Source organism: Drosophila albomicans, chromosome 3 (assembly GCF_009650485.2).
Source record: "Drosophila albomicans strain 15112-1751.03 chromosome 3, ASM965048v2, whole genome shotgun sequence".
In the NCBI taxonomy this organism is placed as follows: domain Eukaryota; kingdom Metazoa; phylum Arthropoda; class Insecta; order Diptera; family Drosophilidae; genus Drosophila; species Drosophila albomicans.
In genome coordinates, this window is record NC_047629.2 from 41568842 (window position 1) to 41591313 (window position 22472).

The 22472-nt window shown below is 38.4% G+C and overlaps 2 protein-coding genes and 1 long non-coding RNA gene across 4 annotated transcripts in view; 2 read left to right on the forward strand and 1 right to left on the reverse strand.

Moving 5' to 3' along the window:
* LOC117571626 (EGFR adapter protein) overlaps positions 1-22472 on the reverse strand; it is a 135854-nt gene that overhangs the window by 62087 nt on the left and 51295 nt on the right. The window lies entirely within an intron of this gene.
* On the forward strand, positions 9267-20215 carry LOC117570585 (protein sprint). 2 transcript variants are annotated; one of them, XM_034252328.2, is made up of 3 exons: positions 9267-9719; positions 18749-19045; positions 19112-20215. In XM_034252328.2, exons 1-3 carry the CDS (start codon positions 9621-9623, stop codon positions 19892-19894), a joined length of 1179 nt encoding a protein of 392 aa, XP_034108219.1. In that variant the 5' UTR covers positions 9267-9620; the 3' UTR covers positions 19895-20215. The 2 variants fall into 2 exon arrangements, with proteins under 2 accessions (XP_034108219.1, XP_034108220.1); XM_034252329.2 differs by having other exon boundaries at positions 19115-20215.
* LOC117568814 (uncharacterized) lies at positions 21452-22333 on the forward strand. The gene is made up of 3 exons (XR_004572194.2): positions 21452-21697; positions 21753-21937; positions 21998-22333. It is a non-coding gene; the product is annotated as an uncharacterized LOC117568814 (long non-coding RNA).

The following is a 22472-nucleotide window of genomic DNA, read 5'->3' on the forward strand; positions in this document are numbered from 1 at the left end:
GCACCATTTAAATTGGCCATTGTACAGGATATGCAGGAAACAAAGAGTCGTCTTGTACTTGCCACAGGTAGCACACACAGAGACACACACTCAGTCTATAGATCGATCGCAGCTGCCTTCTCATTCGAATTGACTTTGATTCTCCTCGCTGGCATGTTTTTGCTGCATGTTGCGGTTGATAGACGACATGGCGCGTCCTTTGGCAACGCTCTCGGCGAGACGTGGGGAAAAACTCATTATTTCTCGTTTGTTTTCAATTGCAACGTCATTAACTGCCCGCTGCACTATAAATTTTTACCCATCCTTCTCTCCGTCTTTGCCCTTGCCAAAAATGAAAAAAAAGCAAAAGAGAATGGAATTACGTTTGTCGCTCAAGCGTAACGCTGTTCCATCCATGTCTGGAACTCCAGGACACTTCAACGCGCACAATGTGCACGGTCCAGACAGTCAGGCACTTGGCTTTGTTTTCCCAATTTCCCATTTTCATTTTCCCGCAATTCTTTGTGCCAGTTTTTGGCATTGTTTTGTGCTGATTTTCTTTTTTTTTTTTCGTTAGTTCTCATTTCAAGCAGCCTTGAAAATTAGAAAAGTAATCTATATATGTGTATGTTATATACATATTTTTTTGAGTATATGTTTTGGTAAAGGTAAAAAAATTAAGGTACACGAACATGGCTCATTGGTTGCCACTCGAAAATCGCATTAAGCGGATTTTCAGTTGTCTTCTTTCGCGCCTTTGTTTGGCCGCATCTTCATCTTCATCCATCAGTTTTTCAGTTCGCTCTCTTTGACATTTTGCATTGAAGTTGATGCGATTTTAGTTGAGCTGAGAGCAGGAGTTAAGAGGTGGAGACGGCTTATATGCTTAGCAGACTTTGTTACATATGACAGTTTTTGGCTGAGTATTATATCATAGTCGAGCACAAGAGCTCGAAGTAGGGCGTGTTCATAGATATCTAATGTGGAAAATAATACAGTAGCTGAGGAGTCTTTTTCAGAGATCAGCAGCTTAGCTATACCTTTGTTACCTTTGTCAAGAGAATTATGATTTAGTGACGAAATATGGAACAGATTTTGTAGAATATGTGTAAAAGCGAAGATGAAGTTATCTATTTGCATGTCTGTCAAAGATGTTTTCGATACTAGTCAAGTGAGAATGACACAATTTTCCTAAAGCATAACAGCATACTATTATTCTAAAAATATGCCAAACCAATATACTGACAAAATACTAAAAATATTGTATATTGATACACTATTGCATTAAAAACATACCATTGAGAACAAAATATACCAGATTGCAGCAGCCGTTTTATGGATCTAGTTTTTCTTACAGACAGACAGATATACAGACACACAGAGAGACAGACAGTCTCAGTTGATCAAGAATATATGTATGTTTATATTTTATGCGGTCGGAGATTTCTCCTTTTGCCTTACATTACATTAGTTTTTTCTTTTGCACTACAAATTATATGTCAAACAAGTGTCGTATTTAAATATCTAAAAACTTTTTCGGACTCTTTTTCTCGCTCATCATTAAAATCAATTCTTTGACAAGCTGATTTCCTATTCACATCCATTTTTTCATGCTTCAACTTGAGCAAATGTTTAACTTATAGGCAAACACAGGCATCCAAATCACTTTGAAAACTAAAACCAAACAGCAAGTTCAGAGAAACTAAAGGAGACTCATACCAAAAGTTGATCCCTACAATGGCATATGTTGTAATGTGTTTAAGGATAACTCAATTCTAGCTGATTACCCTTATGAGGAAACATCAAAAACAGGACACAGGACACACACACACCGACTCACACTCATACGCTCGTCTGTCTATTTGCTTGTTCGAACACATTTTTATGTCTAAATTTCATTAATTCCAAACAAATACGAGGACGTTAAAGGCGACCGGCGCCCATATCGAAAATTACTTCCTCTCCTTTCCTTTCCGTCTAGGAAAATATCAAATTTCCACACAGCGCATATTTAAATTTTCTTCGGGCAGCTGGTCGCGCCCTGTTCTCTTGGCTGCCATTAATTTTGAAGACAAGACTTCGGCGGAAAGCGGCTGTTGAGTAAAAGGATAACGAGCTAAGGCGACTGCCAGCCTCAATGCACATGTCTTCATCTTTATTCTGATTACGAGTACGAGACACGAACTCAGACACAGACAAACACACACATAGACAGAGAGACATAGATACTGTAAACGAGACGAACACGTAGCTGTGCACCTTTAAAGGTCGCATGCAGCAGCAAGAGGCAAGAGGCAGAAACTCGAGTCTCGCTGGCATATTTTTTATGTTTGTAGCGGCAAGTGTGACATTGTCACTTGGCCGTGACACCTTGCAGGCAGAAGAAGCAGCGAGGGGGTAAAAACTGTAGCAGGAGGCGTTGCCTCTTATGTGCTACTAGAACGCATCCTTTTTTGAGAAATTGTCACACATTTGTTGCAGACGACTCCTTGAGGCAGCTATTACATATGATTTGTGTGCATCTTTTGTAGTTCATTAATCTTGCTTGGATTTGGCTCCACGAAATGGGTCACTAAGGCAGCCCTGCAGCCATTTTGTTTCGTAGGCTTCTACTAATGAGCAAAGAGAAAGAAACTACGACATTGACTTAGGACAGCCGCAGGCAGCATCGTTGACATTTCGTATAATAAATATTACACACATCGCATTTATCATTCAATTTCTCGCACTTCGCAATTCGTTCTGCTAGGAAACACTCGAAAAATTGCCAGCTGTTCGCACTCGGCGACGGTTTGTTTATCTCACTCGAAGATCTCAGCATTAACAATGGCTGAGCGGTAGCACCTACAGCAGCCCCGAAGGGTTTCCTATCAGTGAAGCTATCAACGAACGTCTTATCGTTAGATTTTCCAGTTTGCGATAACCCATCACACTTCCGTTTCGTTTCATTTCGTTGTCAAACACAAAGAGCAAACCGCAAAACGCCATGGCGTTGATTGTGTCTCGGGGTTTTTCACGCTTTTCCTATGTATGTATATGATTCTCTCATTTAATGAGCATGAAAATAAAATGCAGCACTCGTAATATAAAAAACAAACCCCTCGCAACGCCAATTACGATTTATTTGTCTTTTTGAAGTAGGAACGTAAATAAAACTACAATAATGAATCCCTGTGCTTCGGTCTGCATTTAATGCAACGATCTGTTCGCTGTGTTCCACCTTATCAAGCACTTCTCACTTTTGTGGTTTGCGATGCATAGAGAGTGAACAAAAAAAAAAATGAAGCGACCCTATATCGAGAGCTCGCATTTTGTCACGTTTTTTTTATGGTGGTTTTTCCATTTTTCCAGCGATTAAATGTATCATGCATAGCATTAACACAACAACAACAACAAAAAAAAAAAAAACACAAACAACCGAAACTCATTTGTAGTGCATTCAACGTCTGCCTTGAATTAAATGCCCAGTGCACAGAGACCACGAACCCCAAAAAGAATCGTGCCCAGTTCAGTTGCCCATCTAATTTCCATACATGTTGGTCTTCTTTTTTTTTTAGTAATTGCCCTTACAGGAAATTAGTTATTCAAGTCGAGTTGTGCTTAATTTATGCATCGCATAATTGTTTGTTGCTGCTGCTGCTGCTGCTGGAAAATCGTTTTGAAGCGTAATTTCAATCGAAAGTTCTTGTTAATGTGGGCGTTATCACGCTGCAGACAGAAAGACGGGGAAAAGCATATTTGATATGTAACGAATCGTGTGAGAAATTCAAAAGAAATAGGGCGGATCTTCCCAAATTAAAAACTTGCTGGGAAAAATGTCGAAAATATCGAAAATATTCTTGTTATACTCTTGTTATGAACGTGCCACAGAAAAACTTATCTACAAGCATATTGATAAATGACTTATTGATAACGAACAAAGTCTTCAAGTTGATAGACAAGTTAATGCCTCTGTAAGATAAGTACAGCAAACTTTTAAAGATGTATGTTTTCTAGTTTATATTTACGATGGAAAAACATACATGAAAATTTAAATAAATCAAACTTATGCGTATTCAAAATATGCACGCCCTTAAACATAAGCATAACTGTGATCAGAGTCTGTCCCGCGCTTAAATGATTTATGATAGAAGGCGGTGCTTACAATGGGAACACAGAAAACAGAAAACTGAAAACATTGGGAGGAAAACATCCAACGAAAAAGCGAAGCGCAGTGCACCACAGCACAGCAATTAAAAATCTGTTGAACTTGCCGCCAGTCATAAAGTAGAATTCCAAATGGAAAACTCAATGTCGCTCGCAGCCAAAAAAAAACAAAAAAGAAACAGAGAAAAGTATCTATTAAATGTATACTATAACCATGCGGTTACATTGCCCTTGGAGGCATTGACAATGCACAGAGCCAAGCTACGAATTATAGTACAATTTAATGGTTTCACACATAATTCTTCAACTATTTATTGCCGCTGGTTGCATATGAAATGAAGGATTACCGCATGCGAACACAAACACTTTAGGAGAATCCAAACAACAGAACAGAACAGAATAGAACCGAACAGACCACCCTAACAAATCATTTATAAAAATAATTGCTGGAGTCACTTGTAAGAGATAAAAGAAGAAAAAATAAAAAATAAAGCAACGTCACACAAAGACACCGCGGGCCACATTTTCTCAATGGAGAAAAGCGCCAAATGAAATGAGTTGAGTTTAGAGTATTGGAAACCTGCAACTTATGTGGGCTTTGCATGTTCACTAAACAAATTGTTGTTAAAGAATTGATTTAACTACATTTTTAACACTTGCAGCACCCCTGGCGAGTTCTTAATGACGTTTTCCCAACTATGGGAAAATTAATTTACTCACATTCAAGTGTCTCTCTCTCTGTCTTTCGAATGTCGTATCGAATGTTTTTCGTATTTGTTTAGTTTGTTGTCGATTTTTAAAGACCAAATAAATAACATTTATTTGCGGCCATAAATTAAAACAAAAACCAAGAACATTCTGAGTGCTTGTAGGCCATTTATTGCTGCCAGCACGGAGACAGGAGACTGGAGACTGAGCGAATGATGAAGCCATTATAGAGAGGGGGAGGCTGGAAGGGAATTGAAACTGATGCTGAGTAGTGCAGTCAACAGCCATGTAAGTGCAAATGGCTATTAAAAACAATTTAGGGTAGTTTACGCACAGCAATCGCAATGGAAAGCGTTTAGAAATATTGCAAATTACTGCAAATAATTGACAAACATTAAGAGCTCTCGACAGTGAGGGTGAAGTTGAGTTAAAGGTGGGAACGCAGAGGAAAGATTTCAGCAATGAAAATCTAAAAAAAGAAAAAAAAGTATAGTAAATAAAATTTATGCAATTGTCTGGCTAAACACAATTTGACAAATCAAACTAAAAGGTCACGCCACAAAAGGGAACAAAAAGCATAAAAAGAAAAGCTTTTTATGTAATGAAATTGCATTGAGTCCCTGCCACATGAGGCACTAAGGTCTCTTCTATTGTCGTAGCAGATACACTTTGCTTATATCTCAACTGCAACTCGAGGGTGGCTTCGTGTCCTTGATTTATGAATGACACTTCGAGTGTCCTGCAAATGCTTTTCCATTGATAGCTGCAATATATTAAACGCTGCACAAAATTCAATTTGCCATTTTCGCAACTGTTGCCAAAAAGCAAAACGTCCATTTCCCCTTCTCCCCTTCTTGGCTCGCCTCTCCTTGGGTGGTTGCTTTGCCAAATTTGAACATTTGTTAAGGCGACTTATTAATGTCATAATCTAATTATAAGCAGAGGTTTAACGCTCAGATTTGAAAGCATATTTCGTTAAATGCGACTTTACCATTGATTATTTCCCTTTGTTTGTCCTTGCCGCGGGATTTCGTGAGGGCGTTGCAACCATAAAAAAAAAATATATATGGAATACAGGGTGCAAAATATGGGCAATAATATTTCAACTGTATTCGACTCTTACCCCAATTTGTAATTTTTTCATCGTTTTCGTTCATTTTTTTCGCTTTTTGTTTTGATGGCAACAGCTGAGAGGCAACAATAAAATGGATTAATAATAAGCTGAAGCAGTTTTAACTGGGATATTATGTTCCCGCTGGACTTGCAAGTTGGACAGCACTTTTTTCCGTTTAATTTGCAGCAGCTGTTTGCAAAAATATAGGAGAGTTTACATTTACAATAAATATTGTTGAGTCACTTTGAAGATTTTGGTTTAAATAATATAGCTTACTCATTAAAGTTTACTATCGCAAATATCAGAGTCACATATGAGATTTTTGTATTGTGTGGTGTTTTATCAGACACAATAGTCTAATCATATTTATTTATGAACGAATTTTATATGTTTTTATTTATTTATTTTATTTATAATAGTCAGATATAATTTAAATTAACACTAACTTTTACTGCTTTGATGGACAATCTCGTATATTTTGTACTCTATGGTATATTTTAAATGCAGTAGTATAATCATGTGCCTTCAAAATATTTTAGTGTATTTTTCGGTATTTTAATTGAACACATTTTTGAAATAAAACACTAACTTATTGGGTTGATGAACAATCTAGTATATTTTGTAATCTATGGTATATTTTCAATGTAATAGTATATTCATGTGCCTTCGGAATATTTTAGTATAATTTTCGGTATATTAATTTGACACATTTTTAAAATAAAGCCGAACTGTTTTCCTTTTATTGTCGAGCACACGTGACTGTCACCTTCTTAGAAATTTTTTTGAACACAGTAACTTGTTCAATAAATCTGTCATATATATGTCATTTGGAAGATTATCTACCTGTTGTTTAATAATAGTTCTTATTTTTCAAGTATGACTACTAAATCAGTCTTTAATTTTCTTAATATTACTTGCACTTCCTCAATTTTTATTGTTTTTTACTAACCTAAAGACTTTCTAGTTCTGATTGCATTATTTCCAAATTGGCATCATTTGGCGTTTATTTTATAAGTACATTGATTTGTTTTACTCGTTTTTCTAATTCAAATTCGATATCCGAAAGACTTAACAAATTTATTAAATAAATACAGATTAAACTATCCTCGCAAAATTCTTTGTCTTCCCTTGTTGAAATTCCCAAACAGACTTTAAGCCCAGTAGTTTTATGCAGACATCAGCTAAAGAGTTGGAGGTGCAACAAAAAACTGACTGTTTTGCTTGCGGGGATCGCTGTTGGGGACTGCTGCTGCTGCTGCTGTTAAATCCAAACTGTGTACACACTTTGCCGTAGCAAACTGTTTCAATTAAGTGCATCCTCTTGTTGAATAACCACAGCGTTTACAACGACAGTGGCAAGAGGCAAGAGGCTAGAGAGTTGCCTCTGGCCGTGGCATGCAAAAGTGTGCTCTGTCCATGTCCTTATCCATACCGTTGAGCTAATTAAGCAACAAAAGCAAGCTCAGTCTCAGTCTCGTTCTCGTTTTCTCGTTGAACCTCAAACTCAAGTCAGATGGCAACTGGCAACTCAATTAAAAATGCGGCTAGCTCGTAAACAAGCCACAAAAAACAAAAAAAAAACTTGAATGCCACACCGAAACTCATAATTTCCGGAGGTGCTAATAAGTTGCAGAATAATTTTCAATGAAAATGGCGCCATGGACTTGCAACAAAATGGCGAAGATGGCGAAGACTGAGACTGAGACTGCAGTAGCAAAAGTTGCCACAAACAGCAGCCACAAAGTTGAAAAAATTGACTTCAATTAAAGTGCCATAGTTGGCCATATAAACAGCGAAATGAAAAGCACAAAACGAGCAGCAAAAGGATAATGATAATTACGGAAACATGCAGCAAGCTAAGATAGCAGAGAAGGGGGGGCGAAGGGAGGAGGGACAAATTGTGGGCGGTTGCAAATGAAACGCTGAAGTTGCCAGACGCCAGAAGAGAGTGAACATCCTTTGGTGCTCCTGAATGAGACTGCAAAGTTTTTGTGTTTATTTTATGCTCTGACTGCAAAACAGTACAAAAAAAAACTTTCGGAAAAACTAAAAAAAGAGAATGACGATGATGCAGCGTTTCCTGCATGTGGTGAGAGAGGGGAAATGGGGAAAACAAAAACAAGTAGCACGGCAACAACAACAAGCGAGTACGTTAAGCAAATAGGCAAAATGCTGAAATGAAATGTGCAGCAGGCAAATGAAGAACTGCTGCTGAAAATGTGGAGCACAGTCGATAGAGATGGCAGCTGAGTTACCGAAAGAGACAGCAAACTGTGCTGAGCAGATATCTGATATATATATACTATATACAGACGCCAATAGTCATTGCTCGTAACTGAAAATGAAAAGTCAGAGAGCATGGTCAAAATGCATGCGGTACGTGAACGGAACACGCGAGCAGTTCAAATTGAATGAACCGTCCATCCGTCCATCTGTCCGTCTGTCTGTCTGTCCATCTTTGGCCAGTGGACCACCCACTCAACTTGTTGACGAGAGACGCTCAACTACCCTTTTCGCAAATGAGTAACTGAAACTGAAGCTGTTCGCGTTTTGCATTCGCGTTCAGAGTCCGAGTCAGAGAATCAGAGACGGACTTCAACTTCAACTTGCAACTCAAACTCTCCCTCCTCTTTTGAGCGTCTCTCACATTTCATTTCATTTCGTTTCATTCAGCGTCGTCTGCCCAAAACAGAAGTTTGTTTAGTTCTTTGCTTTGCCTTTACTTTTTTTTCAGTGTACATTCGTCGTAGTAAATTTTTCTCATTTCGCTTTTTGTTGAGTGGTTTTTCTTTTCTATTTTTCAGCCCCGCAGTCACTGTGAGTGAGTGTGAGTGTGTTTGTGTCTCTGTTTCCGTGTCTCTGTGTGCGTTGGTTAGTATTTTCTTTAGTTCTAGCTGTGTGTCTGTGTGTTTGAGTGTTGTGCTCACACACAGACACACATACACACACTTATACACAGGGGCGCACATTGTGAGCTAGCGGTAAATGCTGTGTGGCAGCGGCAGTGGCAGCGTTGCATGAACACAACGCCGACAACGACGACGTCCATCGACGCTGCTGCTGCTGCTGCCGCCCTGACATGAAATTTGTATCTCTGTCGCTGTCGCTGCCTCTGTTCGCTGCTGTTGCTGCTGTTGCTGCTTTGCCTCCCTTTTGCGTTGTTGTTATTGCTGACTGTTGCTTTGCCACTGCCTCTGCCTCTGACTCTGCCTCTGCTGCGCTGCTTTGCCTCAGTCTCTCTCTGCCTCTCTGCCTTCGCTCGCAGTCGTGCTCATTTTCCGTTGTACTTTTTACTGAATGCATTCAGTTGTGGCCCATCATTCCCTCTGCGCACGTCGCGCTGATCGCTAGCATAAAACGCTCCCGGTGTCCCGGCATAACGTAAACGTCACTCTATCTCCGATACGATTCTCGATTCTCGTTTCATCTATCGCCTCTCGACTTTTACGCTACGTTATTGAACACTTCAAAACACAGTTCGGCAAACAACGCAATAAGTTTGCAGATATTACGAGCTCCAAAACTCTCAAGTGTCTCTCTGTTTGTGTGTGATGCGTGCTTTGTGAATAGACAAAAACAGCAATAAGAAAGAACAACAACAACAACAAAAACGTTGTTTATTAAAACTGTAAACAGAACAGCAAACGAACGACAACAACAACAACCAGCAAAAATGGGTCGCTTATTCCAGTACAATCGCTTTGGCGCCGTGGAGAGCAACAACAAACGCAAAAAGGATACACAAAAGAAGCCACATGATAAAGCCAAGATGGTAAGTGTTCAAAAAGGATATGCGAACATAAGTTGGGGAGATCATAAAGAATGCTTTCGATGCCAAGGGCGGGAAAAAGACACAAGTAAAGGATATGACTAGAAAGCTTAAAGAACGCTGAGATCTTAAGTAAGGATGTCTTCAAAGATTAAGAAGCAAAGCATGACTATAATATATATCCTGACGAAAGTGTATACTAAGAAAGCATATCGTAGCTATAGAGAATATCTTTATAAAGATGAAATAGTGTACTAAGAAAGTAAAGCATAACTATTGTCCTTTATGGCTTCTTTATAAGAAAGAGCTTAGTAAAAAGATAAATATAATAGATTCAAAAGACAAAGAACAGCCTTCATTAAGGATTAATGAAATCACAAAGGCAAAGCATAATTAAAGGCTGAAATTCTCTAATAGAAATATGATACTTTAATAGAAACATTTTCGTATCATATTTCTAAGCAATTTATAAAGATTAAAAAGATAATTACCGAAATCAACTAGAAATGGAATATTTAGATAGAAAAATCCCGTTTTTAGGTAAAGAATAGCATGTCAATGCAACAAATTATTATCAATTAAACAACTAACTAGCATTAATCTCCAGCTCAGATGCCAACAACAGTTTCTACTTATCTATCGATGCATTTATGATATAGTGTTCTTTTCTACACCTTTTTTGTGTACACAACAAAAGGCATTACCTTATTCATATGCAAAGTTCTTAACTCCTACCAAAGTTCCACCCACAACACAAAGCGGTAACCAAAAAAAAAAAACAAAATCCCACGTAAAAGAAAACAGAATAACACGCAGTCAAAGTTCATATAGCACAAAGAGAGGGGCGCAGCGAAGGGGGCGTGGAGGGAACTGCACTGAAATTCAAAACACGAATGACAACAATTAAAATGATTTAGTGTCAGAGATACGAGAAAATGAACAACAAAAACAAAAACAACAACAACAAAAGCAACAGCAGCAACATAATATTTTTGTGGATGGGGCAACAAAGCATAATAAAGTCGACTGTCGACGTAAATCAGCTGCATACTAAATCAAATACAATCAAATAAATATGATTTGCATAAAAACTAAATCAAACTGAAGGCTAAAGCGTTAAGCCAACAAACTGAGAATTAAATCAAAGAGAGAGTGAGTAAGATAGAGAGCGAGAGAGGGAGAGGGAGAGAGCTGCAGAGATTTGTGTTGAACGAAATCATATAAATCAAAGCGAAAAACTGCGTCGAGTGTTTTTTTTTTTCACTATCGACGAAAGCAAACATTGAATATAGATGGAATATGGAACTGGGCAACATGGCGAACATATGTTGACTCATAAAGATAATGATTGATTGGGCTAAATGCATTTGAAGTCGACCAAATCTATTTATACACATATGTGTTATTTGTATGCATGTTTGATCTGTGATAAGCGCTAACTAGTCTCCATATCTCTTGTAAATGGCGACGTCTGGGTGCCGTTAACCGACCCAACTCTGGAGGGGGGGAGGTGGGAAAGAGTCGCCTTAACGATGCCAAAGCTGATTAGTCAAATGCCTTAATTAAGCCCTTACCCTTACCCTTACCCTAGGCAGCTACCTGTGTTCCCAACTCAAATCTCGCACTAATCTCTTGTTTGACTGCCAGTTCCACAATATTTGTAGAGTCTACAGAAGGCAGAAGGCAGAAGGCGGAGTAATGACGGCAGATAAAGAAAAGTTTTGTAATTTGAAACTGCATGACAGTTTTGCGTTTTGGCTTCTGCCATCTTTTATCATCATCTCTCTTTGCCTTTCACGAGTACGCTGCATTTTTCTTCATCATTTTCCGTTTTTCAGTTCATTGTTCCGCTTGTCATTTTTCAACAGAATTGACACCCATCCATGGCCACTTTATCTCATTGTCGTTTCGCTCTTTCTCTTCACTATATCTCATTGCTAGAGTTCTGTTTTGATCTATGAAAATATTGTTGTAGTCGTAGGTGTTGTTTTTAGCCAGCTCCCTAAAGGATTGTCTGTGACAAACTGGGAAACTTCAGTCCATTGTTGCTACCAACGCTTGTGGGTGTGTTGTTGCTCGCCGGGAATTGATTTTACTGGAAGAGCAGTCCGTGAAAGATCTCTAAAGAATCTTAAGAGAAAAACAAAACCTGATAGTTGAACTCCAAGTCAGTTCCACTGAAACTGCAGAGTCGGTGGCACTTTACATGGAACTATGAACACAATTGCAGTACTCGAAAAGAATACTAAACAAACTCTTCAATTTATTCTGGGAAGAATAATCATCGTTTTGCTGATTAACAATATAGAAATATAGAAAAATATAATACTTCAATTTGTGTTTAAAATTCATAAATCATTTGAAGTAAAATAAATTTCATCAATTTATTTTAGGAATAATGTTCATAATGCAGAAAAATGTTTTACTCATCTAAAGTGAAACAACTTTTGCTAATCTTAACCATTTAAGGTTTCCTTAATAAGCATTCACAATTTACTCAACGAATCGCTTGTTTAATTTTAGAAAAATCTTCAACACTTTTCCAATTCAACACTTCCCTTAATTGTCGTCTATCTGTTAGCTAGCTCCTTGACTGCATTTGATATTTAAGAGCAGCATACAAGTGCTGGCAAGCATTTCCTTCCTCTTCGGCTAAATCAAGCTACATTTATAGCACCTCGCTTAGCATATAACAAAATCCCTTAGATCTTGCGGAAAGCCCCCGAAAATCGAAAAATTTCGTTTGTAAGCACGCCTATCTGGCATAAATCGTTCGTCACCTCTCCGACAACGATTTCAACACGAAGTCGCGGCGTCGTCGTCGTCGTCGACACTTTGGTTATCAGCAAATGAAACGAAAACAAAAATTTAGAATAGAACATTTATTGGCAAGACAAATGCAAACGCAGACGGCGACAGAGAGGCGAAGACGAGCAGGAAGACAGTGAGGGAGAGAGAGGGAAGCGAAGAAGCGTTTCTGTTTACAGTCGCTGACAAACGTTTTCAATTAGTTTGTTCGAGTTTCACTTGAAACTGAACTGAAAAAAACAGGCGAAAAGGCGACGCGCGTATTGCGGGTCAAACGATAAGGCAACAAACTGCAGACAAAGTGCACACACCACACACACACGCACACACACACATTAAACAAAACTAATAAAGTTGTCACAGAGCAATGTTAGGAATAGAGCACCGAGAACTCAACCATATGTCGCCGCAAAGTGAAGAAGACGAAACGAAATGAAACGAGCATATTGCGAGATTAAAATCTAAAACAATTAAGCAAAGATAAACACTTTTTGCTGCTTTTCTTTCAACTGAAGGGAAATTTAATTTGTTAGCGAAATGCAAGCAGCCAAATAACAGAACAGACGCAGAAATTGACAGAGGAAACAAGTAAGAAAATTATAGAGAAGTTTGATAAACTATGAAATACTTTGCAAATTCATATTTCAGTTTAATGAGATCAAAGCAAATTTAAATGCGAAAATTGTAATTTAAATTTAGTGAGATACAAGTAAATTATATAAACAATTTGTTTATAGTGCAGAAATATAAAGCACAGTATTTTAAATATTTAGTAAAAAGAGTCTCAGAGATTTTATATTTATGCCGATCATATAAAAAATACGAACCTAATATAATTAAAGTAAAATTAGATTGACTAAAGAAATTAGGTATAATTATCTCTACTATGAAATGCCATATTTCCGGCCACATCAGCATACCCTTCCACCCTTTTGTTTGCTGGGTATACCAACAAAGGCGGCGATTGTTGCCGCAATGCAATCCACTGTGGAGTCTAATGGAGTCTGGAGTCGCTTCGACACCCCTCCTAAGTGGCATGTGCAGAGCACGCACAACCGCACTCAGTTTCATCCACTATATATCTTTGGCTCATAATTTCAATATGAGACGCTGTCTAAATTTAAATCAACTGGCAGAGAACGTGCAACGATTAGCAGCAATGAGCTGAGCATTTAAATTCCAAGGTATTTTAATGCCAGCAGCATAGGCAGCAGTTGCCTCTGCTTGCTTGCCTTTCAAGGGCAATGATTAATGCAAGTACATCCAAAAGTGGCCAGAGCAGATAAATAGATAGATGTGTATACATATGTTATGAGTGTGTTCGTGTTTGTGTTTATAAATAATATTATGCTTGTCTCGTGTGATCTGCTTTTGGGGTTTGATTTCGGATTTTCTAAGTAGGCAATTAATTGCAGCGCTTTTAAGTGCATTTAATTTGAACATTTCCATAAAAGCAGGCGAAACACACTCTGGAGTGCCTCGTTAAGATTTATGGCCAAATGCAACTGCAACTGCAATGCCAACAACTTGCAACAACGGCAACTATAGCTTTTACTTTGGCTCTGGCGACTGCCTGCAAATTGATGAGCATAATTAAATGCCTGGCGACGGCTTCGTCGTCTCCGTCGTCGTCGGCGGCGCATTGCATGCATTGTTGTAATTTATGCTCCATATTGTACCGCACTACGCTGCTTGCCACATGCCACATGCCCCCTCTACACTCCTACCCTGCTCAATTGGACTGCCCCATCGTTTTGAGTAAACAACAATTTCACTTATTTCATGCCGTCTGCCCGTCTGCATTGTTATTTTTACGCTCGACTCAATATAAATTTTCGCTTGTGTTTTGTTGTTGCCACATGCCACGCCAGGAAAATGTAATGCAAATATGCAAAAAACAGAGCACAAAAAAGAAAAGCTTTCAACGGCAATCCAACAACGTCAATCTCCCCTTCACCTAATCATCAAAACACCCGCCAGGGCAACAAATAGTTTAGCTCGGGTTTTTTTTTTTGCTACACTTTTCCACTGACCAACAACAACTGCGAGGCGACAACAACTGGCAACATCATCGTTATCAACAGCTCGTCGTTGAGCTGTTTGAGTTTCATATGGCTTCAGCACAAGGATTTGTGTGCATTACACAGACGCTGGCTAGACGAAAAAAAAAAAAAAAAAAAAAAAACAACTAGAAATGTTGTGGCTAGACACGAGCTGCAGATAAAGTTAACCAGAAGTTGAGAGTGTCGAGTGGCGGTTCAACAAACATCCATCATCATCATCAAAATGGAAATGGAAATTCATTTCACCTTATTAGTATCAAGTTTATTATTTTTATTTCATTTCCATAAAACAATGACCAAGTTCGTTGCACTTTCCTCAGCATATCTGCATATCTTCATCTGGCACTTGAAAAAGAATCAACGACTCATCTCTCTCGCTCAATATTCCCAGGCATCTGCCCACATGAGAAATGCTCATAAAATACAATTAAATGAAATTTCAACAATTTTAATTTGCATTTAATAAACTCATCAAAATGTTGTTGTTCCCATAAAAAAAAAAACGATGGAGGCAACCAACAGCTCAATTTGAAATGCGTTTGATATGACCCCATTTTTTACACCTATAAAAAACAAAAAATGTGTTGAACGCGCGTTAAAAAAAAAAGCAACACCGCCGCCGACAATAAAAGCGACTGCACAATGCCACATGCCACATGCCACAGATGTCTAAACAAAGGATTTTCCAGCGAATACGACGCTAATTGTAGGTCCCAAAAAAAAAAAAAAAAAAAAAAACAAAAAAAACTGTAGCATATCAAAAGCCAACCAGCCAGAAACTATAAACTATAAACATTTTACATTTTTACCTCGGCATAAAATGAAATTAGTGGAAAAAAATGTTAACAAAAATCATTTTACGATATAGCCCAGAATATTTCCAAAAGTTTTTCCCCCACAAATACACATATTTAAGTAGTAGAAGAGGAACCGAAAAAAAAAATAAAAGCGAGTTCATAAATTTTGAAATGCGCCGCAGGGGCAGATAGACGCGTGTTCCACAAAATGTCATAAACTAGTCACAGTTCCATCTATATCTATCTACTTCCCAAACGAAACCACACTATCTGACATTTTGAAAGCCCTCCGACACGTTTGTATAGAAGTGTGTGCATTTGTGTGTGTGTGAGTGGATTATGTTGAACTTTTTGGTGTGGCATAAAACTGTCAAATTAGCTGGCAGCCTACAACAAAAAAGTGTCTTTCAAATATTCAAATGGCCAAGTTCTGTTGCATCTAACTAATTTACAGCTGTATCCGAGCATTGCTGACATGCCGCCGCTATAGATACAGATATAGCTACAAATAGAGCTTGTTACTCATAGATACATTTCGATGGAGGTATTAGCTAATAGTTGTTAGCCTGACATATTAAAACTAACAGCAAAAAACGGCCACAAATAGAATATATAAATTCATCAACAATTCAATTCGGTTTGCTAAACCTTAACATTGTTTTTTTTTAATTACAGATACATGTTGTTATTGGTGAAATATTGCAGCATGGCAGTATTAGCGAATAGCTTATACATTGATATAGTTAACTTACAGAAAAAAAGACATAAATAGAATATATAGATCCACAAAAGATTAAGAGCTAAGACCTAACTACAGTCTTTATGATTTTTGAAAATGTTTAAATGTAGCATTATATCGTTATAGTAGTAGTATACAAATTGGTATCCTTTGATATATTTTGAATGTATTAGTATATTAAAACACAACATCTTTTGGTATACTTTAGTATTTTTTTGGGATATTTATTAGGTATATTTTCATGATGAAAGTAATGGGTATCCCACAGTCTCCCTTTCTTACTTGTTATATCTAAAACTGTTTAACAACTATAAATTGCTCTAATTATGCTTCAAGCTTAATTTAATTCAGTTTACAATGCTGCTCTACTGCCATAAATAAAAAAACGAGCTAATTATCTTTAATAATAGATTGCATATGCAGTTAGATATGCAAAGCAGCAGCCGCAAAGATGAAAGTAGAGTTGCATGTTGAGACTGTTCTACAAAGCGCAAACTTTACTTTATTGATAGATACTTTTATGGTGCATATTGTTAGTTGGTTGGCGGTTTTTGCGGTTGCTCCACTGATTGGTATTGCGTGAGCTGCATTTTCAGGGTGGTTTTGTATTGAACCACTTCAGCAGCTGTTTGATTTTCCACCATGAAATTTGTGCATATGCCGCGCGTGTGGTTCAAGTGTTTTCTCAACCGAAAGGTTTCAATATTTTTTATCTCTCGGGTTTATCATAAACAAGAAAGAACCTTAACAAAAGGCAACATTTCGAATGCTCGTAATTCGAAACATTTCAATAAAATGCATCAAGACAAACGAAAAAAGGCGCAAACTCATGCCGTGTCCACTTCAACTAATTTCTTTTCTTGGGCAATTCTCTTCTCATTTTTGGGTCTCTCTCTATCTAAATGCACAATAAATGGAAAACTAACAACTGTTTTTCGAAAAGATGCCCCCGGGCAGCGTGCATTGTTGTTGTCAGCTGGTATTCTTAGCCTGCTTTTATACCTGGATCCATTTGATTACGAAAATATATGCTAACACCTCGCTGGCCAAACAAAAGGCAACCAACGTGGCCATGCTTCATCATCAATTAGAGTTACCTTTCTGCAGCACAGGATCAGAGAATTGTTAAAACGATGCCCTCGATCCATTATGAGGGAGTGAGTAGAGGGTCCAACACCTTTTGGTTGCCACTGTATGCATTCTGCTTCGCCTTCATCGTCTGCTCTATAATCATTTCCATTGCTGCTGTTGTTGTTTTCTTGCATAAATTAAAAATCATGTAAGAGTTGCGTCTTTGGGCATTTTCTTTTCACTTGCCTTGGCTATTAAACGGCTTGTTTTTTTTTTGTCGTTCATTGTGTTTGATTTAAGCCGATAAAAGGTAAACTTTAACGCTTCTTACACGCCGCTTACAGCTTTCAACGGATTTATTTATGTGTGCGTGGTCAACACATCAAAAGAGTTTGGCCACGGCTTGTTGGCTTGTTTGGAATTAATGGCCAAGTTACCTGTCCAACACTTTTTCCGAAATTCAATTCAATTTTTCATGCAAATTGATGCACACAGGACGGAAGTGCAGCCGTTGCACTTCCTTTCCAATAAAATTGGGAATACTGCCAGCAACACACACACAATTCAATGAGAGAGTAGAGAAGCGGAGAGTGGGGAACACACTCAAGACACAACATGATTATGAGCATACACAAGTGCTTAGTTGACGATTATGTTGCTGGCTCGACTTGGCAATCTATTCAATGCTCAATTCAATCAAATTCAATTTGGCTTAACGCTTAGCCTCCACTCTAGTTCTCCTCTTGTACATTTTTTTTTGTTGCTACCTGGCAGGACTGTCATTGTCCTGGCATTGAATGCTCATTATTGTGCGTGCTGAAGTGTCATTGTATTGAGCTTCCACACACTCGAGTTCAAATTCGAGTGCATTGCACACTCGAACGCACTTTTTCGAGTGAATTTTATTGAATACTTTGCTGGCATAGGTGATTGGATTTCCAAGTGTGTGCCAAAAAGGGGTGTGTCAAGGAGGGTGTTGAGCACAAGAACTGATCAACTAGCAAATATCCAGCGAATTAAAGCTGTGAGAGCATTGTAAGCTTGGTAATGACCATATGACATGAAAAAGCAGCAACTATAGAGTGAAAGAGATGTTCGTTCCCTTTGCAGCATATGCATATTTTATGGGGCAAATGAAAAGCAAACAACAGGCAAATTACAGAACAATGAAGAGCTGAAACAAGCGCATTACAAGCATATCTTTCTCTCTCTCTCGCACTCTCTCTCGACGGCAAAAGGTGACCCAAAGGCATTAGCAACTCGACCAGATAAGCTGACAATAGAGAAAGAGCAGAAAATGTACGTAGACAGAGACACAGCGAAAGGACTGTGAAATAAAATGCACATAATGTGTATGTGTGTTATCGGGGCAACAACAAAAAAGAGAACACGGACTCGGTATCCTTTTTTTGTCCGAGTGAAATACGACGCTTTGTTGTGAGAGTTTTGTTTACAGTTTTACGTTCAGGTAGCTTCGACTTTTATTCTTTCACAATTTCACAATGTTGACTTGACCAAAACTAATCACAGTCTTTTCTTCATGACTTTTTGCAGCTACGCAATGCGATGAATTGTCCCGACTATGCGGACATCTATTGCTCGACGAATACAACAACAAATGCCGGCAAGAACCTTGACCTGGCCTTCAATAAGTGTCAGGAATGGAGCAACAAGCTGAAGTTGCAACCGGCCACAGCAACAGCTGCAACAACAGCTGATGAGCCAGCAGTGAATACGCAGAGTCGCACACACAAAGTCTACGACAGCATGAAGAACTTTTTGCAGCGCAAACTGTTCGCACAACCCTCGCAGCTGAAGTGCGAAGATGAACCAACCAGCGACTACGATGAGGTGAGTTAAGAAGAGACAATCGAATGATTGAACTATTTATTAAATTCGATTTCTTTAATCTTTTAGCAGGACCTACTCGACTCCTCGTATCAAGCAGACGCGGAGGAAGATGAGTTGGATGGCGATGAGCTGCTGGTCAACTGCAGTTGCAGCTCAGCGGAGGCGACACCCAAACGCAGCAGCAACAACAAATCGCCACAAAAATCGCTGTTGTCGTTGAATTGCTGGCAGAGCAGTCAACCGAGTGATTCCAGTGGCAGCGAGGAGGCGACAGCAGATCAGCCTGAATCCGATGATGCGGGCATCTCCGATTGCTGTCAGCTACTCAACGAAAGCAGCAACAGCAGCGGAAGTGGCAAACGTCGTGGCACACCCAAAAAACGCCAAACACCGAGGTATAATCACAACACCGATGACGAGGAGGACGCAGGCGAGGAGCCCGAATTGTTGCACTGTGCGTGGTATCAGCCGCGGATCACAGCGAAAGCGGCACAGGAGCATCTGCAACAAGCCACGCCGGGGAGCTTTCTGTTGCGTCGCAGCACTCCGCGCAACTTTGAGTTGTGTCTGCGACTGGAGAACAAGGTGAAGTGCTATGCGGTGCAGTGCAATCGGAGGAGTGAAATGTACAGCCTGAAGGGTGCCAAGAAACAGTTTAGCACATTAAAGGCGCTCATCACGCATCATTCGGTGATGGCCGAGCAGTTGCCGTTGACACTGGATATGCCCAGGGAACGGGATTTGGTCAAATCATCCGCAGTGCGTTATGCGGATGATTTTGAGCCACTTGAATCGCTGCAATTGCTGGGCATTCTGAAGAGTCTACAGGCCAAAAACTTTGAGGCATAGGGCCAGACAATGGGGGGATTGATTGATTGAAGTGTGGGCGGGTTTATCGAACTGCAAAGGGAACGATAGGTGAAAACAAAAAAATATATATGTATGTATATTGTAATGTATTTTATGCTAAGTTACAATTCTTTCGGCGCATGCCTTGTGATATAGTTTACGAACGATACGATACGAAAGGACATTTCTTTAGGTCCCTAGCTCATAAGCACTATATGTAATTTGTTTATTGTATTTACGCTTAAGTTTTCTATTGTACAAACGAAATAATCATTTTGTGAGTTATGAAATAAAAATTAAAGAAACACGAAAGAAAAGAAATTGAACAATGCAGCTCTGCAACCCCCGAGTGTTACTCCAACCACGCCCCTGCATTAAACACGGTCTCTGTCCCTCGTTCCGCCTCCACTTCGATGCGAACTCGACGCTTCCTCTTACTGCGTAAATTCCCAGTCCCTGGAGTGAATTGTGTGTGTGGCCGAGCAGCATCCTGGAGGGTTAACCTGGCTGACTGTGCTTCACTTACATGTGATTAGCGCTTCAAGTGGCTCTCATTAATTTTTCAAGTGCGGTTCACGGGCGCACTTCAGACAATGTGCCCAGCAACATGTTGCTAACAATGTCAGCAACATTTAAGCAAAGCACTTGAACTTGTGTGAAACAACAAAGTAATATAGAATTTCATGTGTGGTGTTACGTTCAACTACTGCTCGTATTACGTGCATTTCCAAAAACTCATTTGCTTAGAAATGCATGTTTAATATTAAAGTGACATAATTCATAATTCTAAGCAACATTTCATTTGTGTTGCATACTTTTGAGTGCTTGCCTAATAATGCGTATTTAAACAGTACGCTCGAAAGTATGCTATGAAAATGAACTGGAGCAGCTTGAAAGAATATATGTGCATCCTCAAAGTATGCAACAATTTATGACTAAATCACAGACTGGCATCAAGAGACTTGCATGCAGACAATTATTCTCCGTTAACAAGTTCGCCAACTGCAAGTGTGGCTGTGATCAACGCCATTATTTATGTTGTCGAGCCATTTTGCAACATACTTAATTATAAAAGCATCAGCAAAGGGTGCAACAATGGTGAAAAACAATGTAATTTACAGACAATCAGAAGGCTACTAAATAAATCAATATAAAACGCAAATAATCATTCTCACCAACTGCCTATAAATGTTAAAAGCTCGTTAAAATAACGAACTGAACATTAAAAAAAAAAAAAAAACGAAACGATTGTAATGAAATTGCAAATAAATGAAATCGCTGACACTATTAATTGTGCAACATTATTAATAAAGAGATGTCGATGCTGAAAAACAATGACTCCGGGGCATGACATTTCGATGATAATGGCAAAAATGTATTAATTATAACAATGCATTACAACGCTATTGGCCAAATACAATATCGAATCGAATCCAATGCAAAGCAATAAATATTACAAAAACAAACAATGGAAATGCAATACTCAATTAAAATGCGAAACTAACAAATAAATTCAGAAAATAAACATACAAAAATTATTACTATGTATTTTTATTCATTTTTCAATCGCAGTAAGCAATAAATTTAGAGTTTGAATTATTTGACAGAAGAAATTTAAAATGTATAAATTAAAATCATATTTTCGCAATGCTTTAGCCAAAATTTCTTGTTCATCACTTCGCGTGAGTCTTTTCAGTTGGCCACTTTTTAATTTTGTTGTGCATACTCTCTGCACTCGCCTCTTCATAATATAATGAAATGTTGGAAGTACTATTTTTGATAATAAGCCTGATCGGTCGCTTTGTAAGTCTATATCTTTTATATATGTACATTTCATACATTAATTTTTGCATTTCAGCTCGGTATGACTTGGGAGTATAAGCTAACTGGCTTTTGATTGGTCGCTTTATAAAGTTGTATCTTTTATATATTCGTTAATTTTTGGGGATGTGAGCTAAAAGGACTGGATGCCAGAGTTAAAGCCCTGCTCCATTTAGAGATAACCTTTCTATTCAAATTCCAATTCTGCTCACATGTTTACATGTAAGTCTGTATCCTCAATATATTCTAAATGAATTCTACACCTTAATTTTTGCTCTTTAGCTTTAGACGATAGATCACGATGACAAAACTTGGAAACATGAGCTACAATTTATTGATTTAAATGGCAGTCTTATCCTCATAGCTTTTAGAGGACTCTTTATACCAGATTTCAAATTCTCTGCCCTCTCAAATTCCAATTTTGCTCTCTTTCTTCCTCATGTATTTGTCAATACATCAATTCAAAACATTGGCGGCAATACATATGTACGCTCACCATCCACAATGGACACACAGATTTAATTAAATATTTTTGGTCAACCCTGTTCGAGTACTGTGATAAAACAGACCATAATAAAAACGAGTGGAAAAACATTTCACAAAATTCTTTCTCACTAATGAAGCGCTTTCAGTTGTGCAATGCTTATTTCATTTTCATATTCATCCATACAGGAGTTGCCTTTCACTTAACTTCTGTTTGTTTAGCTTTTCAACGCTGACACAAAATGGTCGACACACTCAAAAGGATGCAAAGGAT